General features: G+C 32.4%; 1 protein-coding gene across 1 annotated transcript in view; it reads right to left on the bottom strand.

Annotated features, from left to right (window-relative positions):
• Nucleotides 1-16,056, bottom strand: part of LOC128167347 (cadherin-23-like) — a 40,871-nt gene that overhangs the window by 11,364 nt on the left and 13,451 nt on the right. Inside the window, exons 10-21 of the mRNA XM_052833023.1 lie at nt 9,507-9,638; nt 9,300-9,375; nt 8,876-9,012; nt 8,591-8,782; nt 8,071-8,214; nt 5,359-5,520; nt 5,131-5,192; nt 4,586-4,880; nt 4,175-4,399; nt 3,977-4,049; nt 3,153-3,592; nt 2,906-3,047 (exon numbers count right to left, since the gene is read on the bottom strand). Coding sequence (XP_052688983.1) covers nt 2,906-3,047; nt 3,153-3,592; nt 3,977-4,049; nt 4,175-4,399; nt 4,586-4,880; nt 5,131-5,192; nt 5,359-5,520; nt 8,071-8,214; nt 8,591-8,782; nt 8,876-9,012; nt 9,300-9,375; nt 9,507-9,638 — 2,080 coding nt within the window. The remainder of the gene's footprint in view (nt 1-2,905; nt 3,048-3,152; nt 3,593-3,976; nt 4,050-4,174; nt 4,400-4,585; nt 4,881-5,130; nt 5,193-5,358; nt 5,521-8,070; nt 8,215-8,590; nt 8,783-8,875; nt 9,013-9,299; nt 9,376-9,506; nt 9,639-16,056) is intronic.

Genomic DNA, 16,056 nt, shown 5'->3' with positions numbered 1-16,056 from the left:
TATTTATTAATAAATACTAGTCTTCATTTATATATATATATATGAACTGCAAATCATCTAATTTGATATATTGTGCGACTTGTCCAACATGTGGAGAAAATTATATTGGCCAGACTAACCAGCTCAACGCCCGAGTGAGAGTCCACAAACAACAAATAAAGGACGAAACAGTGAGAAACACTCCATGTTCCGAACATTTTGCGAAGTGTGGAAAGGGAACATTTAAAATATTTCCGTTTTACAAAATGTGGACTTCAAATGAAATCGCCCGAACCACAAAAGAGGACTATTTTATTAAAATATTTAACCCGAAACTTAATCGAAAATAGATGCATTGCTTACATTTTATGCTTAACTGCATTGATTAAGTTCACGCCATCGCTACCTTGATGTACATTGTGACGTCATAATGAACTTTAAAAACACGACGTCATTGACAACATATATATATATACATATATATATCCAGAGTCTCTTTTTCAATGAATAATAATTTAATTCTGGTTGTAACGCGCTTTCTGATTGGCTAAAAAATTATTTTATATCGTATAAAGAATGTTGCCTACGTCATAGGAAGACTAACGTCTAAAATGTATCAATACGCCTGACGTTACGTTTGAATTTTGTACACTTTTACGTCATTTTAAAGGTAAAATGACCGTTTATATATACAACGAATAATAAAAAAATTAAATTATAAGCAATGAATTCAAAATTTATTAGCTTTGTACGATATAAAATGGTTTGTAACAGTTTACGCTTTTTTATAAACCGCTTCGCGGTTTATAAAGCGTAAACTGCCCCAAACCATTTTATATCGTATAAAACAAATAAATTTTGAATTCATTCCTTAAATTAAAAACTTTTAAAACACTGTTTTAAAATATTTCGACCGTGTTACCGGTCTTCATCAGCCGGTGTTTATTGTCTATAGCAACACAACGTAGAACATATACTATGACGTCACAATGTTAATACAGTCTGGCAAGTGACGTCATTTAAGAAATAAACAACGTTATTTAGTGAACATGGCGTTATGAATAGCAATTGCTCTGTTGGCATATTCCATGATGCGCGCTAGCGCATCATGGAAAATATGCCAGCAGAGCAGTTGCTATTCATAACGCCATGTTCACTAAATAATCGTTGTTTATTACTTATATTTGCATTTTACCACTTGCAAATACCCTGTATTAGCCTAGACCTTGACATTTAGCTATTGCATCAAAAATAAACATTCAGACTGTAATGTATCTTTTTAATTCACATAGATTTGTTAACAGAATCAATGATATGTTATAACAGTAATTCCTTTAAAATGTTATTATAAAACATGTTTTAATATTAAATACATCAATTTTATGGAGTTGGAGAAAAACACTTGATTTATCGTATAGTGGTTTAAATCTATAACGTCATGGAAAAGTATATATAACGTTACACCTTTATGACGTCATAGTATACAGACAGAGCAATTGCGATTATAGAAAAATAATTGCAGCTCCTCCGTATGGGCTTACAGTGGGAAAGAACAATGGGAATGCAAAAATACAACAATATTGCGCCAAAAACATATGAAATATAGGTGAGAGTCTATAGGAAGCACATTGATAGCCGTAATTAGTACATAAACAAGTAAAATATGAAAAATGTATAGATAACGGGACATAAAAAAAAGGAAATGTCTATACAAACTAGTAATAATGTAGTCTAAAGACAATAATGTTCCCTTTTGTTGATACCAAAAGGCATATAAGTATTTAATTTTTTCTTCCACAAATTTTCTCTGAATTTTCTGTAAGTTTCATCTTTGTACAATTTTTCGATACCTATTACAGAATAATCCTCAACTGTATGTTCGTCAGTATAAAAATGCATTGCTACAGGGTCGTTAGTTTCTCTCCTGATCAGTGACAAATTTAAAACATGTCTTTGATATAAAGTCACCCCCGTTTCCCCAACATATGCAATTTTGTTACACTTTTTACAAAACACCCCATAAACAACATTTCTTGACTTGCAATCGATATGATTTTTAACTTGATACGTTTTGCCCTCAGTCTATGAGATTGATCAACCCAATATATTTCCGTAGTGAGTCAGTAACTAACCTAATAAGTGTTTTGTTTTCCCGAGGACTATCAAGCGACATATTTATTCACAAATAGCGTTGATCTACGCAAAGCCATGTACAACATGCCTCCAACATATTTTACTTGTTTATGTACTAATTACGGCTATCAATGTGCTTCCTATAGACTCTCACCTATATTTCATATTTTTTGGCGCAATATTGTTGTATGACGTCACTTGCCAGACTGTATTAACATTGTGACGTCATAGTATATGTTCTACGTTGTGTTGCTATAGACAATAAACACCGACTGATGAAGACCGGTAACACGGTCGAAATATTTTAAAACAGTGTTTTAAAAGTTTTTTATTATATATATATATATATATATATATATATATATATATATATATATATATATATATATATATATATATATATATATATATATATATATAAACTAGGAGCATTGATGTTTCGCTTAAAAGCCTACTATATGGGCTCTTAAACTCTGTTGATAAATGATTCAACACAAACAGAAATATCTTAAAATGCACATAGAAATGCTTGTCGGTGCTAATTAAATAAGTATATTCATACTTGTGAAGAAGTGTGTTAATAATTAAATTTGTTGAGAACGTTGAATCAGGATTAAAAAATCAATCTTTCAACGACAAACGTTTGGTGTGGAGGTGAATAAAACTTTATGTTACAGTTTATATCCATTTAATTTAACTGTCAGTTATAGTAATGATAGGTATTTGTTTATTTTATTGCATAAAAAGTTTTCAGTTCCCTTCATCATTTTAAATCAAAATATTTTCAACATACTTTTGGCATTTGGGTCATTTTTTGTTGTTGAAGTGTCGTTGATAGTAACTGTAAGCCTTATTGTCACTGCCACTTCTGCATCTAGATTATTCACAGACACAACCCCCGTGGTACTGTTGATAGAGATATTTCCCTGCAGAATCTGTAAAAAAAATTTAGACAATTACCAATATTTCTTTTTTTCTTTCATTCTACTGGAATTCAAATATTTAGGCAAAACAAAAACAAAAAAATCCATGCATCCTACCTTAATCAAAGAGAAATTTACAAGGTTGCCATTGCTATCTAAGGCTTCTTTTATCCTAATTGAGTAGACTAAAGTATGGTTGATGTCGGAGTCATCTCCTATACATTTGAATATAGCGGGTTCTGTAGTATTTTCCTTTACGGTAGTTGTGTTAGGTAAGTTCAACCAACGAGGAGGAGTATCATTTTCATCGGTCAAACTAATAAACACTGTACTTGTTCCAGTATTCTGAGGATCCCCTTTGTCTATTGCAATAACTGTTAGAGTGTATTTAGATTTGATTTCCCTGTCAAGGTTTGCTCCCACTTGAACGCTTATTTCTCCTGTCTTGCCATTTAAAGTGAATTGATCTGACCCACCCTTTTCAATAAAGTAGGAATATTTATTATTCGGAGCTGTTTTATCTGCATCTGTTGCAGAGACAACTGTAACATTGGTACCTGAAATCAAAATAATGTAATGTGTTAAATTTGGACATTAAATTTTATAAGATAATTTACATCCAAAATGATATATTTGTAAGAATACAAAATATCAAAAAAAATTATCATTTTCTACACTTTGCTGTCAAATCAAACCTGAAAACTTAGTGTATCCTTGAACAATCAAACTTTAAAAACTTTAAAGTTTGATATCACTATTGTTTTCTTATTATCGTATAACCAACGTGTATTTGTTCTCCAATCTTCTATAATGTTTTAATGCGTTTGCGGTAGTGTTTAAATGCAACAAACCTGACAACAGGGCAACAGTATATCTTCATCATTTCATCATTTGATTAAAAATCAGCACAGTAATGAATTTTAAGATAAGATGTCTCTTACCACTAGCAGCATTCTCACATACACTGGCGTTGTATGTTTTCCCTCTAAATTCTGGTTTATTGTCGTTTAAATCCTACAAATTACACAGCATGGTTTTTAGAAACCCAAGAATATTAATATTATTTGGAACATTCATATTTCTAATGATCTTAATGTATTATATACGTTAATTTAAAAAACGAATTTTGACAAATATACCTTGACTTGAATCGTTAACTGAACGGACGAACTTTGTTGCGGTTTCCCATGGTCAGAGGCTATGATTGTCAGGTTGATATAGCCGTTGGCCTCAGTTAAGTTTTCATAATCTACTTCTTCAGTAATTGTTATTTTTCCGGTTGACTCGTTGATGTGAAAATGAGGAGAGTTCTGAAGTAATTTGTAACTGATCGTTTTGTTTTCTGAGAGGTCTACATCGTCCGCCTTTTCATGTCGATAAAAATGAATAATTGAAAATCAGATCCAAGTTTATAAAACATAGATGATAAGAGTATTGTCTATATTCACAAGCATTGCTTTCAATACTGGAATTACAATGTAAATTGCAATATATATTGCGAATTCCACATTTTGTAGTCTGTAAGTTGCAATATACATATATTTATTTACCTGTATTTCTAAGTCCTCTTTTCCATCCGAAAATGTCTTTCTGTTTTCTAGAAGTCCTATTTGATAGGAATTATAACGAAACTTTGGCCTATTGTCATTTGTATCGTTCAAGTATATGGTTATTGGAAGGGAGGTTCTTCTCCCTCCTCCATCAATCGCCGAAACTGTCAAGTAGTACCTGTCCTTCTTCTCCCTGTCCAGACAACTGTTGTCACAGAGAGAGTTATTGCATCCCCTTGCGCAGCTGTTTTTACATGAGACATAAACACGACCAGTGGTGGCTTCAATTTTAAAACTGAAACAAATAGGTACCTTGAGTATATTATGCTTCTAAATTTTGTTTTAGAAATTAGAAATAAAAGAGTTCTTAAGAGTTTTGAAATAATTATTCAAGTTGAGACACAGTGGATAATACGTTTTTCATATACTCCATACCAAATTAAAATAAACCTATAATTAATATAGCAATCATGTCTTTTATGTATTTTTTTACATCATGCTTCATATAATGACGACTTTGTGCCACATGATACTCTCCTCCCTACCTGGTATTCCTATCTAGACGATATTCTATTTTTCCATAATTTCCAGAGTCTATATCAGTCGCCTACAAATTGTGCAGAAAAGTTAAGTTTTAGTAAAGAGTATCCAATCTTTTTTTTGGCATAAAATAATTAATTTTCAGTTCTATGATAGTTCGCATTTGTACACAGGTAACATAGATAACTGGTAAATTTCTGGTCATTATTAATTCAATATAGTTGATTTTTTACCGTTATCTTTCCAACTGTTGTGTTAAAACAACTGTTTTCTGGCAAGAAGAGGTCATTGTCTCTGCTTTGGAAAACAGGATCATTGTCGTTGGTATCGTTTATTTTTACGTTGACTGTAGAATTGTTGACAAAGCTGGAATTATTGGTGTCCTCTGCTTTAATCTAAACAATGAATAACAATTACATGTATTTTATTCACATAAACGTTTGCAGTTATCCACCTTTTGTAAATCAAACCAAATGCTGTCTTTAGACAGTAATACCCACACCAAGTGTTTGGTAAAAGTGAAGGCTACATGCAATTTCTGGTATTCTTAAAAATCATAATTTTCATAAAGGATGAGATTCCATCCCATAATACACATGAGCGGCCCTTTATGTACAATTTGGGATTGAACCTTCATTTACATGAGAATTTTAAGTTAAATTATAATCTGAACATTTCATGTCATAGAAAGTATGGTTTATATGATTATTAAAAACAAAATTATTTCTCCTTGGCGGTTACCGGCTACAGATCCTTGCATGGGATAAATGTTAATTTTCCGCTACTATTTGACTACCAGTATTAAATTTTATTTTTCAAAACATTATTGCACATTTATAGGCCAGCCATAATTAAATCTCAAGATGTGACGTGTCTATTCATTAAATCTTAAGAACTCTGGTATCTAGGGTTTTTGTAAGTGATAAACATGAATTCCGTGCTATTATTTGACTCCCCGAATGAAATTTAAATAATTAAAACCTTATTGCACATCTATCAAACAGCCCCTATCATATCACAAGATATGATGTGTCTAATCATTAAATCATAAAAGGAGTTCTGAAATTGTTTGTGTGATAAACGTCAATTATTTGCTATTATTTGACTCCCGGGATGAAATTTAAATTTTTGAAACCTTATTGCACATTTATTTATAGAACAACCACTAGCCAAATCTAAGAGATACCGTAGCTACTCCAAAAATTGTAAGAGGAGTTCTGGGAATCATACTTTTTTGGTTGCCCACCGATCCCCGTGATAAAAAAAATTCTAAAACCTGATCACTCTTCAAAAATGTTACCCCCAATCATATTCTAGAAGATCATTTCCTACTTCAAAAAATGTTGACGTTAGGAAACGAGATTTTTTGTGAATAAAATGTCATTTTTAAGCCACCAAATGACGCCAGGACAAAACCAAAATTTCCAAAACCTTATTGTTCATCTAAGGTACATTGTATATGTCATGTTGTAAATTTTTAATTTACAGGGTAGGTGTTATACAAAATTTATTGTAGTAAATTGTGTATTTACAGCCACCCAGTAAATCAAAATTTACAACATTACAGATACCAAAAAACATATTCTAAGAGATGATTTGTCTATTGTTAAAAATGTAATTGGAGTTCGAGGGAGTAGGTTTTTTTGTGAAAAAAAAACCGTCATTTTTGTATTACTTATTTGACCACCAGGACTACCAGAGAATTGTTAAACCTTTTTACAAATCAACATGACACCCCCAATCAAACTCCAAGAGCTGGTTTATAAGATGTAAAAGCAGTTTGAAAGAGTAAAACGTGACTGACTGACAGACAGACGGACAGACGGAACAGGGCAACAAGAATGTACCCGAACTTTTTTTTTAAAAGAGCAAGTATAATATCTTTACAATGTAACAATCGTAGCATTGCAGCTTCTCTTAACCCGGGTATCATTGTGTAATTAAAAAAAACCTAATATTTACACTACATGAGGGAGTTTCGAAATATTGTATTGTATTTTTAAATGTCACTACATTTTCATTAATGATTAAGTATCTCCCCTTTTAGGTAGGCATGGCTTTTGAACAAACTGAATCCCCTTGACCTGAAAATGCTTTATGCCAAGTTAAGTGGAAATTGGCTCAGTTATAATGGAAAATTAAGTCGACGATAAGAAATGCAAAATGTTTACACCAAAAAGGACGACGACGATAGGCAACGGATAATTTAATCAGAAAAGTTCACTTGAGTCTTTTGCTCAGGTGAGCTAAAACGGTAGGCTGGTCATTGTGTGCCCATTTTACTAAAACTAAAATTACCTTACTTTTATTACAAACTTATTTTTACTTCATACAGAACCAGAGGACGATGTCCTTGCATGCTGCAAACATATTAATTTTCTCTACATTTTTGTTCAAACTATTGACTCTGTTATTTTTATCGTTTCATTGCCCAGCTCTTAATCAAAAATCAGTAAACGTTTGTTTGTTTTGAAATAGCAAACATTATTTTTAGCTTAATTTTTTGGGGTGTAAAATGTATGATCAAACAAGCCCAGATTTCTGTACTCTTAATACTTTGGTTTATCATAGGATGCGCTTCAACCAAGCATCCGCTTAAAAAATGAAGTAACAAATGATCAGACACTATATCTATATCTATATTATATCTACATTAAAAAGTATTTATATTTTTACACATCACATTAGTAAATCTGATTTTCTGTTTTTTTCTTTGATTTATCATTTTAGATATTACATTGAAATGCAAGTAGATCATTCGTTGAAAATCATGTAAGTCAATTTGTATTCACACGTACATCACTGTAAGGATGAACTTAACATTTCCTTGTTTGCAATAAATTTGAATCTCTGATATCAAATAAGCAATCTATGATTCAGTATTACAGGGTTTTTTTAAACAATACATTATTGTATTATTAAAGAAAAAATAGTAAAATACCTACCAAGAAAGTAATATTTTTCTCATTTTCATAATCTAGTGGATTAGTAAGACGAAGAAGAACAGTTCCATTGTAGATTACAGAATCTGGTGAGGGTACAACGTCTGTCCTATTGAGTACCGTCAGCTTTATATTGTTATATCCATTCTGTTAATAATCGTAGGATATCATAAGATTAAAAGTTAAATCTTTTCATCTATTTTCATTTTCTGGTACTATTAATCTATTGTTTGAGCAACGTAAATTTTGTGACAATCTCATACTTTTGTTTGTAATATGCGTATTTTCATACAGAATACCTGTGAAAGATTTTATTAGAGGGATGACTTAACATTTTCAAACACAACAAAATATCATAACATATATAATACAATTTATGTATAAATATCTACCTATTCATCAATATATAATTTATGTATCTTTATATATTTTAACTTATTGATTTATTTATTTATTTGATTGTCTATGTTTGCTCAACCATTCAATATCCCTAATCAAATAAAAGTATTCTTTCTTGAAGTACCTGGTCTATGTCAAAAACCTGTATGTTTCCAGGAATCGATATTGTGATATCTCTCATGTTTTCTTTTACGGAACCTTCATATTGTTTTTTGCTGAACTTTGGTCGATTATCATTCTCATCTTGTACAGTGATTGTGAATGGCTTCGTTGTTTGACTGTTTTTGTTGGCAGTTGCATTTGTAATTTCCGATGCCTGAAAGTATTTTCAGATAGATGTTCTTTAAATCAATCGAATGATTTTTTGTCACAAAATCAAACCGACGAAAGTCCAAAATAATATACCTACAGTAACGTTTACAATACAGATTCCGTTAAGACGTTTAATTGTTCCGCCATCTCTGTCCATTAGTTGTTTGATACTTATCACACCAGTGATGCTATTGATCTGTAGAAAGTTGTCACATGCTGTCTCATGTGATTGATCTAAAATGTGTTATAATTGTTTCAGGAGCTATGTCAGGAATAAACTTCTATTAATCTCCTTTTCCTTCCCTACTCCCTATACTCCTCTACCCCCACTCTGTTTGTCTGTCTGACTGTCTGTCTGTCTGTCTGTCTCTCTCTCTCCGTTTTAAAATTAATTATTCAAAAAGCTGGGTGAATGAATGATTTTTCGTTTATACAGAAAAACAAACACGCGCATATACACACATTTGTACAACACGATAAGTTAATGAATTCTATATTGTAAATGAAGGGTAATATCTTACCTGTTAAGCTGTAGGTAATGTTATCTGGGATACCAGTATCTCCATCGGTAGCAAAAATCTTATAAATGCTTGTCCCCTAAGCAAAAGTAATAGGTAAACATAATTATATTAATCAACATAATCAATAAAACCATATGTAACTGGAAGGTCAGATATCTTGCAATGTTGAATGAATGTGGCGTTTTTGAAAAAATACGACATACGTACTATTGGCGTGGTTTCTGAAATGGTTGTCATGAACGGCAGTCGCTGAAATATTGGCGGTGTATCTTGGACGTCCTTCACCATAATGAGAAGGTCTGCCGTACTGTTTAGTTTAGTTTTAGGATCTCCGCCATCCTAGATAGATAGATGATAGATAGATAGATAGATAGATAGATAGATAGATAGATAGATAGATAGATAGATAGATAGATAGATAGATAGATGGATGGATGGATGGATGGATGGATGGATGGATGGATGGATGGATGGATGGATGGATGGATGGATGGATGGATGGATGGATGGATGGATGGATGGATGGATGGATGGATGGGTGGGTGGGTGGGTGGATGGATGGATGGATGGATGGATGGATGGATGGATGGATAGATAGATAGATAGATAGATAGATAGATAGATAGATAGATAGATAGATAGATAGATAAGTAGGTAGATAGATAGATAGATAGATAGATAGATAGATAGATAGATAGATAGATAGATAGATAGATAGATAGATAGATAGATAACACCGTGTAGAATCACACATAGAGGGGCTGCGATTGGTGTAACACTGGGACTGTGATTTAGAAGCGGTGAAAGAAGGTCATCGAGTATTTAAAGATAATTATTGATAAACTACCCCTAGTAACATGGAAGTTGAGATATCTTTGGAAAAGCTGCAGGTGGGGTGAGCGCCACGTATTAATTTCAGGGTATTTTATTCGAAATTTCGAATCCTACCGCAGAACTTCAATGTTTTTTTCGCCCAAAATCATTCAATATGAATATAAACATCTACATTTATAAAAGAAAATCATCTCACATGTATGAATTGAAGAGTATTTGATAGAAAACCCGATGTTGCGTAGGGGCTGATGATCTTGTGGCAAAGAAAGGGGGGGGGCTTTTTTTTAAATTAGAAATTGTCAAACAAAAATCCATATGTATATGTCAACCACTTAGAATTTTTTCTTCATCAAAGAATATCTACTATAACTATTTTCGGTGTAAGAAAATATAATAAAATGTTTTTTCTCAAAACGCTTTGAAAAAAAAATCTGTCACAACAGCGTTACGTTACGATCTTAATTTTTAATAGTATTTTGGCGATACTATATACATTTGTTGTATAATAAAGGGAAATATGAAGATTCATTCCCCCCTTAAAAATCATATTTCCCGAGGGCAAATCCTAAAACAAATGATTATTCTGGGGGAATAGATCTTCATACATCTCTCACAATCTTGAATAAACTGATTATTATACCGAACGACAGGTGATAATTTAGAATACATAGATTTCTAAACTTTCATTTTTTTTTTTAAATTCTAGTAAAGCAGAAACGTAGTTAATGTTTAGTGGTTTCTTTCTATGGCAATTTTCTGATATAAAAAGGATTTCATTTTAATAGAGTAAATCACTTAATTACATTAATCATATAATAACATTGTATGCTCATCATCGAGATTTTTCAAAAGCATGCAATGAAGGGGATGGGATGGGATATGATAGTAAAATGATGATGACAGGGAAATATGAAGTTGTATTACCCTGGGACATGATTGTCTTGAACTAATCAGATGTCGCATTATATAGAATTATCATATTGAGGTATAATGACAGTTTTTACAAACATCTTGCGTAACGTCCGTATTTGCTTTATCCTTTCCGGACTATCTTGCGAACAAGATTATAGGTTAAATTTAAAAAATAAATATCACTAAACTTCTGGAAATAAATTGATAATAACATCGTTACAGGGGCACATTTAGGCACACTAGAGGGGGAGGAGGCATATGGAAAATTACGAGGATTGTTTGTCTATTCACGACACCATTTTACCAAGTCTTTTGAAACCTGCATCGACCGAATTAAAACAAATCTGCTGTCTCTTTATACTGTTTCGTTTTTTACCCAATTTTAGAAATATCAAAAAAGAACACTGTGTATTAAATGTAAAGTTTTGTCTTTTAAATAACAAGTGAACAAATTGTAACTCCATGACACTTGTACATATGTGCTACATGCACTAAAGAAGTTTCTGTCTAAGTTTTGTTGTTTTTCACATCGATAAACACAAGGATTGTTGAATTCATCCTTAAATTTACCTTTGTCGAAAACACGTTTTCCGTCCATAGAGGAAACACGCTGTTTTTGTTTCCGTCTCATGAACAAATCATGCTATTTTTCCAGTTTTACATTTTTTAATTTTTTTTAATATTATTTTGAATTTTTCGTTCTCAATTAAAGTATTTCATTTTTGATCCTCGTTAAAAAAAACAGGGTCAGTAATGTTTGGATCGTTCTCGGGATATCCATGAAATTCAATATAAGAGCACTCACGAAATCTAGATTACTATCCATACATATACATGTATGTTATACATTTACTTTCATGGCAATTTTTTTTTAAAATACAATGTTCAAAGGTAATCCTTTTTATTAATATCATGCATGCAGTTTATATTTAATTTTCCAATGTTTCCATTAAAAAAATCTTTTTCAATATTTTTTACACAGAGCAGCTAGGGTAATACTTTCTCTAATAAATATGAGAATTGATTTTTATTTAATATAAATTTACATATATCATTGTTTTTATTAGCTCACCAGATCTGAAAGCTCGAGTTAGCTTTTCTGATCAAATTTTGTCTCTCGTCCGTCTGTCCGTCCGTCTGCCCGTCTGTAAACTTTTCACATTTTCAACATCTTCTCAAGAACTACTGAGCCAATATCAACTTAACTTGGCACAAATCATCCTTATGCAAAGGGGAATCAAAGTTGTAATAATTAAGGGTCAAACTTTTTTCAAGGGGAGATAATTAGAAAGTAATCAAATATTTAGAGTAATTTTCAAAAATATTCTTCTCAAGAACCAAAAAGTCAGGAAAGCTGAAAATTGTGTGGAAGCATCCTCAGGTAGTGTAGATTATAAGTTGTGAAAATCATGACCCTCGAGGGAAGGGAGGGCCACAGGGGGGGTCAACGTTTTACATAGGAATATATAGAGTAAATCTTTGAAAATTTTCTTCTCAGAAACTAATCAGCCAAGAAAGCTAAAACTTGTGTGATAGCATCCTCAGGTACTGTAAATTGAAAATTGTGAAAATCATACCCCCGGAAATAGGGTGGGGCCACAATGGGAGGGGGGTCAAAATTTTACATAGAAATATATAGAGTAAATCTTTAAAAATCTTCTTCTCAGAAACTAATAAGCCAGATGATTTTTTATAATTGTTAAGTCTATGACAATTCTTAAGCCTCACAAGAAGGTTCAGAGTTTGATGTAGATTTATATCCTATATATAATCAATTGTTAAGGATCTTTTTTGAGAACTGCAATACTCAACATGTGATATGACCATAAAATCATCCTGTTAGAAAAGGGACTAATGATTATAAACATAAGAATATCCTGGGGGGAAATGGATTTTATTTATACATGATCTACATATTCTATTGTACATTGTCCAGATAGTTTGTATAATGACTCCATTAAGCTGATTTTATCATACCTATTGTTCCTCAGGTGAGCGATGTGGTCCATGGGCCTCTTGTATTAAAATGAATTTAAGAAAAAATAAAGAATACAAAAAAAGGGTGAAATTTAAACAAAAAAACGGGACTAAAGATACGTTCAATAGATATAAACTTTATACCACATGTACAACGCTATAGCAAAATGTCAGTTTTGTTTGAAAAATTGGCTTACATGTTTACGAAATAAAGTCACAGCACCCGCACCCCCCTTCGCCACAAGATCAACAGGCCCCTGCGCCACATCGGGTTTTCGATCAAATACTCCTCATTTCATACAAGTGAGGTGGTTTTCTTTTATTAATGTAGATTTTCTATTCACATGGAATGATTTTGAACGAAAAAACTTAAAATTATGTGATTTCATTCAAAATTTTGAATAAAATACCCTGAAAATAATACGTGGTGCCTACCCCACCTGAACATTGTTGAAGTGTTTGAGTTTTTCAAAGATATCTCAACTCCCATGTTACTAGAGGTAGTTTATCAATAACCACTGTCTTCTGTGCGATAATTTTGGTTGTCACAATCGATTTGAATCGATGACCTACTTTCACTGCTTCAACAACTCCCATGTTACACCAGTCATGTTATGATTGTACCTTATGTTTGATTCTAGACGGTGGGAATTGGGGTTCTGTCTCAACAAAAAGCATATCACTTTCCATTCCACATCTTGATTTTAGGTCATACACAGTTAACTCTTGGGTTCAAGTTATAATAAAGTGTAGTGATTGGAATAAACGTTTCACAGTCGTTGTCCGAGTAGTATGAGTAATGTGCATTTTATTTAACCTCATCATCTGTATTTTTTTCAGTTTACTACCTATAATCAGATATATGTACTTGTTATGCTTTTATATACAGCCTTGGACATATTAGCAACTATCGAAAGTCTCGCTTGACGCGATTTCAAACGTCGTTTAATCGTCAATTTTCTTTTTTTTTTAATTGAAAACATTCACGCAATATCCTTTATAAGGAATGTCTCATTTTACTTCATTCCTGTATAGGATGATAATACGATAATTTTAAAAATTATCACAAGTCGTGTCCAAAATGACGTTAAAAGCGAGTTTTTATTTTCCTTATATCTCATTTAGTTTTGAACATGATAATTCGATTTAATTGTTAAAAAATTAAATCGCTTTATTAGAAAGACCATTGTTTGGGTTTTTTGGGGTGATTAGCATACCCCAGTAGCTACCTTGTCAATTAGCCAACCCCACTGCACTTTTTGTGATCGGCTTCGGCCGATCACTATTGTGTCCATATGAGGCATCCGGCAAATGCCTCCACGTGCGCACACATTCCGCTTGCATAAGTAGTTCTTACAAAAACTTGAAGTTTGGTTTAGTAGTTATATAACATTTTACTCAGTTTTATTTAAATTCATTTACCTAGAGAGATGCAAACATACATAAAATACAGTTCGACCTTTTAATTCAAGAATGCACATTTTGTCTCACGCGTAAGATTTCGATCGAAAGATTAATTCAGTAATGCAGTTGACCTTGATGAACTGACCTCAATCATAAGAAGATACTCCATGAACTGACCTAGCTGCAGGACTGTAGCTCCCGGTCTGAAAAAATTCGGATGGACGACCTGGGATCTACAGTGCCTCCCATAGTAAAAAAAATGCAATTTATTGCGCACAAAAAATGCGCTAGTTTTGGACCGATTAATCTCATTTACGATCATATTCTGTACAAATATTTGATCCCAAAATATTCCTCGGACATTTTACTACAGATATTGTCACTTCACTTGCCTCTGATATTCTTTTAAACACCATCAGCAGCCCTGTAAATTAAAGTGGTGCAAGTTTGTTTACATTTAAAAATGGGAAAAATTAACATACCTCATTTTCCGAGGTCGGTTATCATTTTTAAGAGAAAGTCTGAGGCAAGTTAAGTGACGATATCAGTAGTAAATTGGCTGAAGAAATTGATTGTACTAATTCTTTTTACAGAATTTGTGTGAAAATAAGGTTAATAAGTCCAAAACTAGCGCAATTTTTTGTGCGCCATGAATTGCAGATTTTTCCTATGGTAGGCACTGTAGCTCCCAAGTCGTCCATCCGAATTTTTTCAGACCGGGAACTACAGTCCTGCAGCTAGAACTGACCTCGACCTATTGATGTTGCATGATAGAAGCTAGGAAGACGGCTTGATTTATAAACAAGGTTACGTTATAATGCGACCTCAATAGCACGTTATGATGGCATTTAAGGTGGTATGGGACACTTCCATGTTGTGACGTATTGTTTATCGAAATAAACAGTAAAATAAAGTGTAATTATATAAGTAGTTTCTTTCCTAGAATGGTCACCTAACTCTGTAGCGCAGTGGGTTAGAGGGTTTACTACGAACCTGTAAGTCATGAGTTCGAATCCCGCTGGGGGTTTTTACAATTTTTACCTTTTCAAATATTTTTAAAAGCTATTTTTGGTTAAGTATTGTAAAATTTGAAAATTTTAAACCAGTGAAAGTTTTTCAATTATATAGTACTTTAATCCACATTAATATCGACAGATGTCCCATACCACCTTTAGTGTTTTTCAGTCGCATTAAATCATTTTAATACAAATCATTCTTTCTATACATGTTAATGCTCTTTGAAGAGCCCTACTCAGTATTCTGAAGAAGAAGACGATACATTAACATTTAATAATCACGTTAAAAATATAAAACTAGACAAGGAGTTTACGAACGGCTTTCCCCAAATTTATTTCGAAATTAAATTTGTTGACGGTTTATAATGATGAAATTATGGTGTACAGATTCAAAATATTCTATAGTTTGTAAAAATACAGTACTTTTTGAGGTTCATCGCTATCAGCGATGTAGCCTCGTTGCTGTCAGCTCACTTCTCTCGGCTTATATATAAGCGGGGTCATAGAACTCAAATATCCTTAACTCATTACAACAGGTATCTCCTTTACACATTGTAAAAACATTAACATCAATGAAAGAACAAACAAAAGTTAATACGCAAATGAGATAGACT

This window comes from Crassostrea angulata, chromosome 10, assembly GCF_025612915.1.
Source record: "Crassostrea angulata isolate pt1a10 chromosome 10, ASM2561291v2, whole genome shotgun sequence".
NCBI classification, from domain to species: domain Eukaryota; kingdom Metazoa; phylum Mollusca; class Bivalvia; order Ostreida; family Ostreidae; genus Magallana; species Magallana angulata.
Note: the sequence above shows the minus strand (reverse complement) of the source record. Positions and strands in the feature narration are given on the sequence as shown.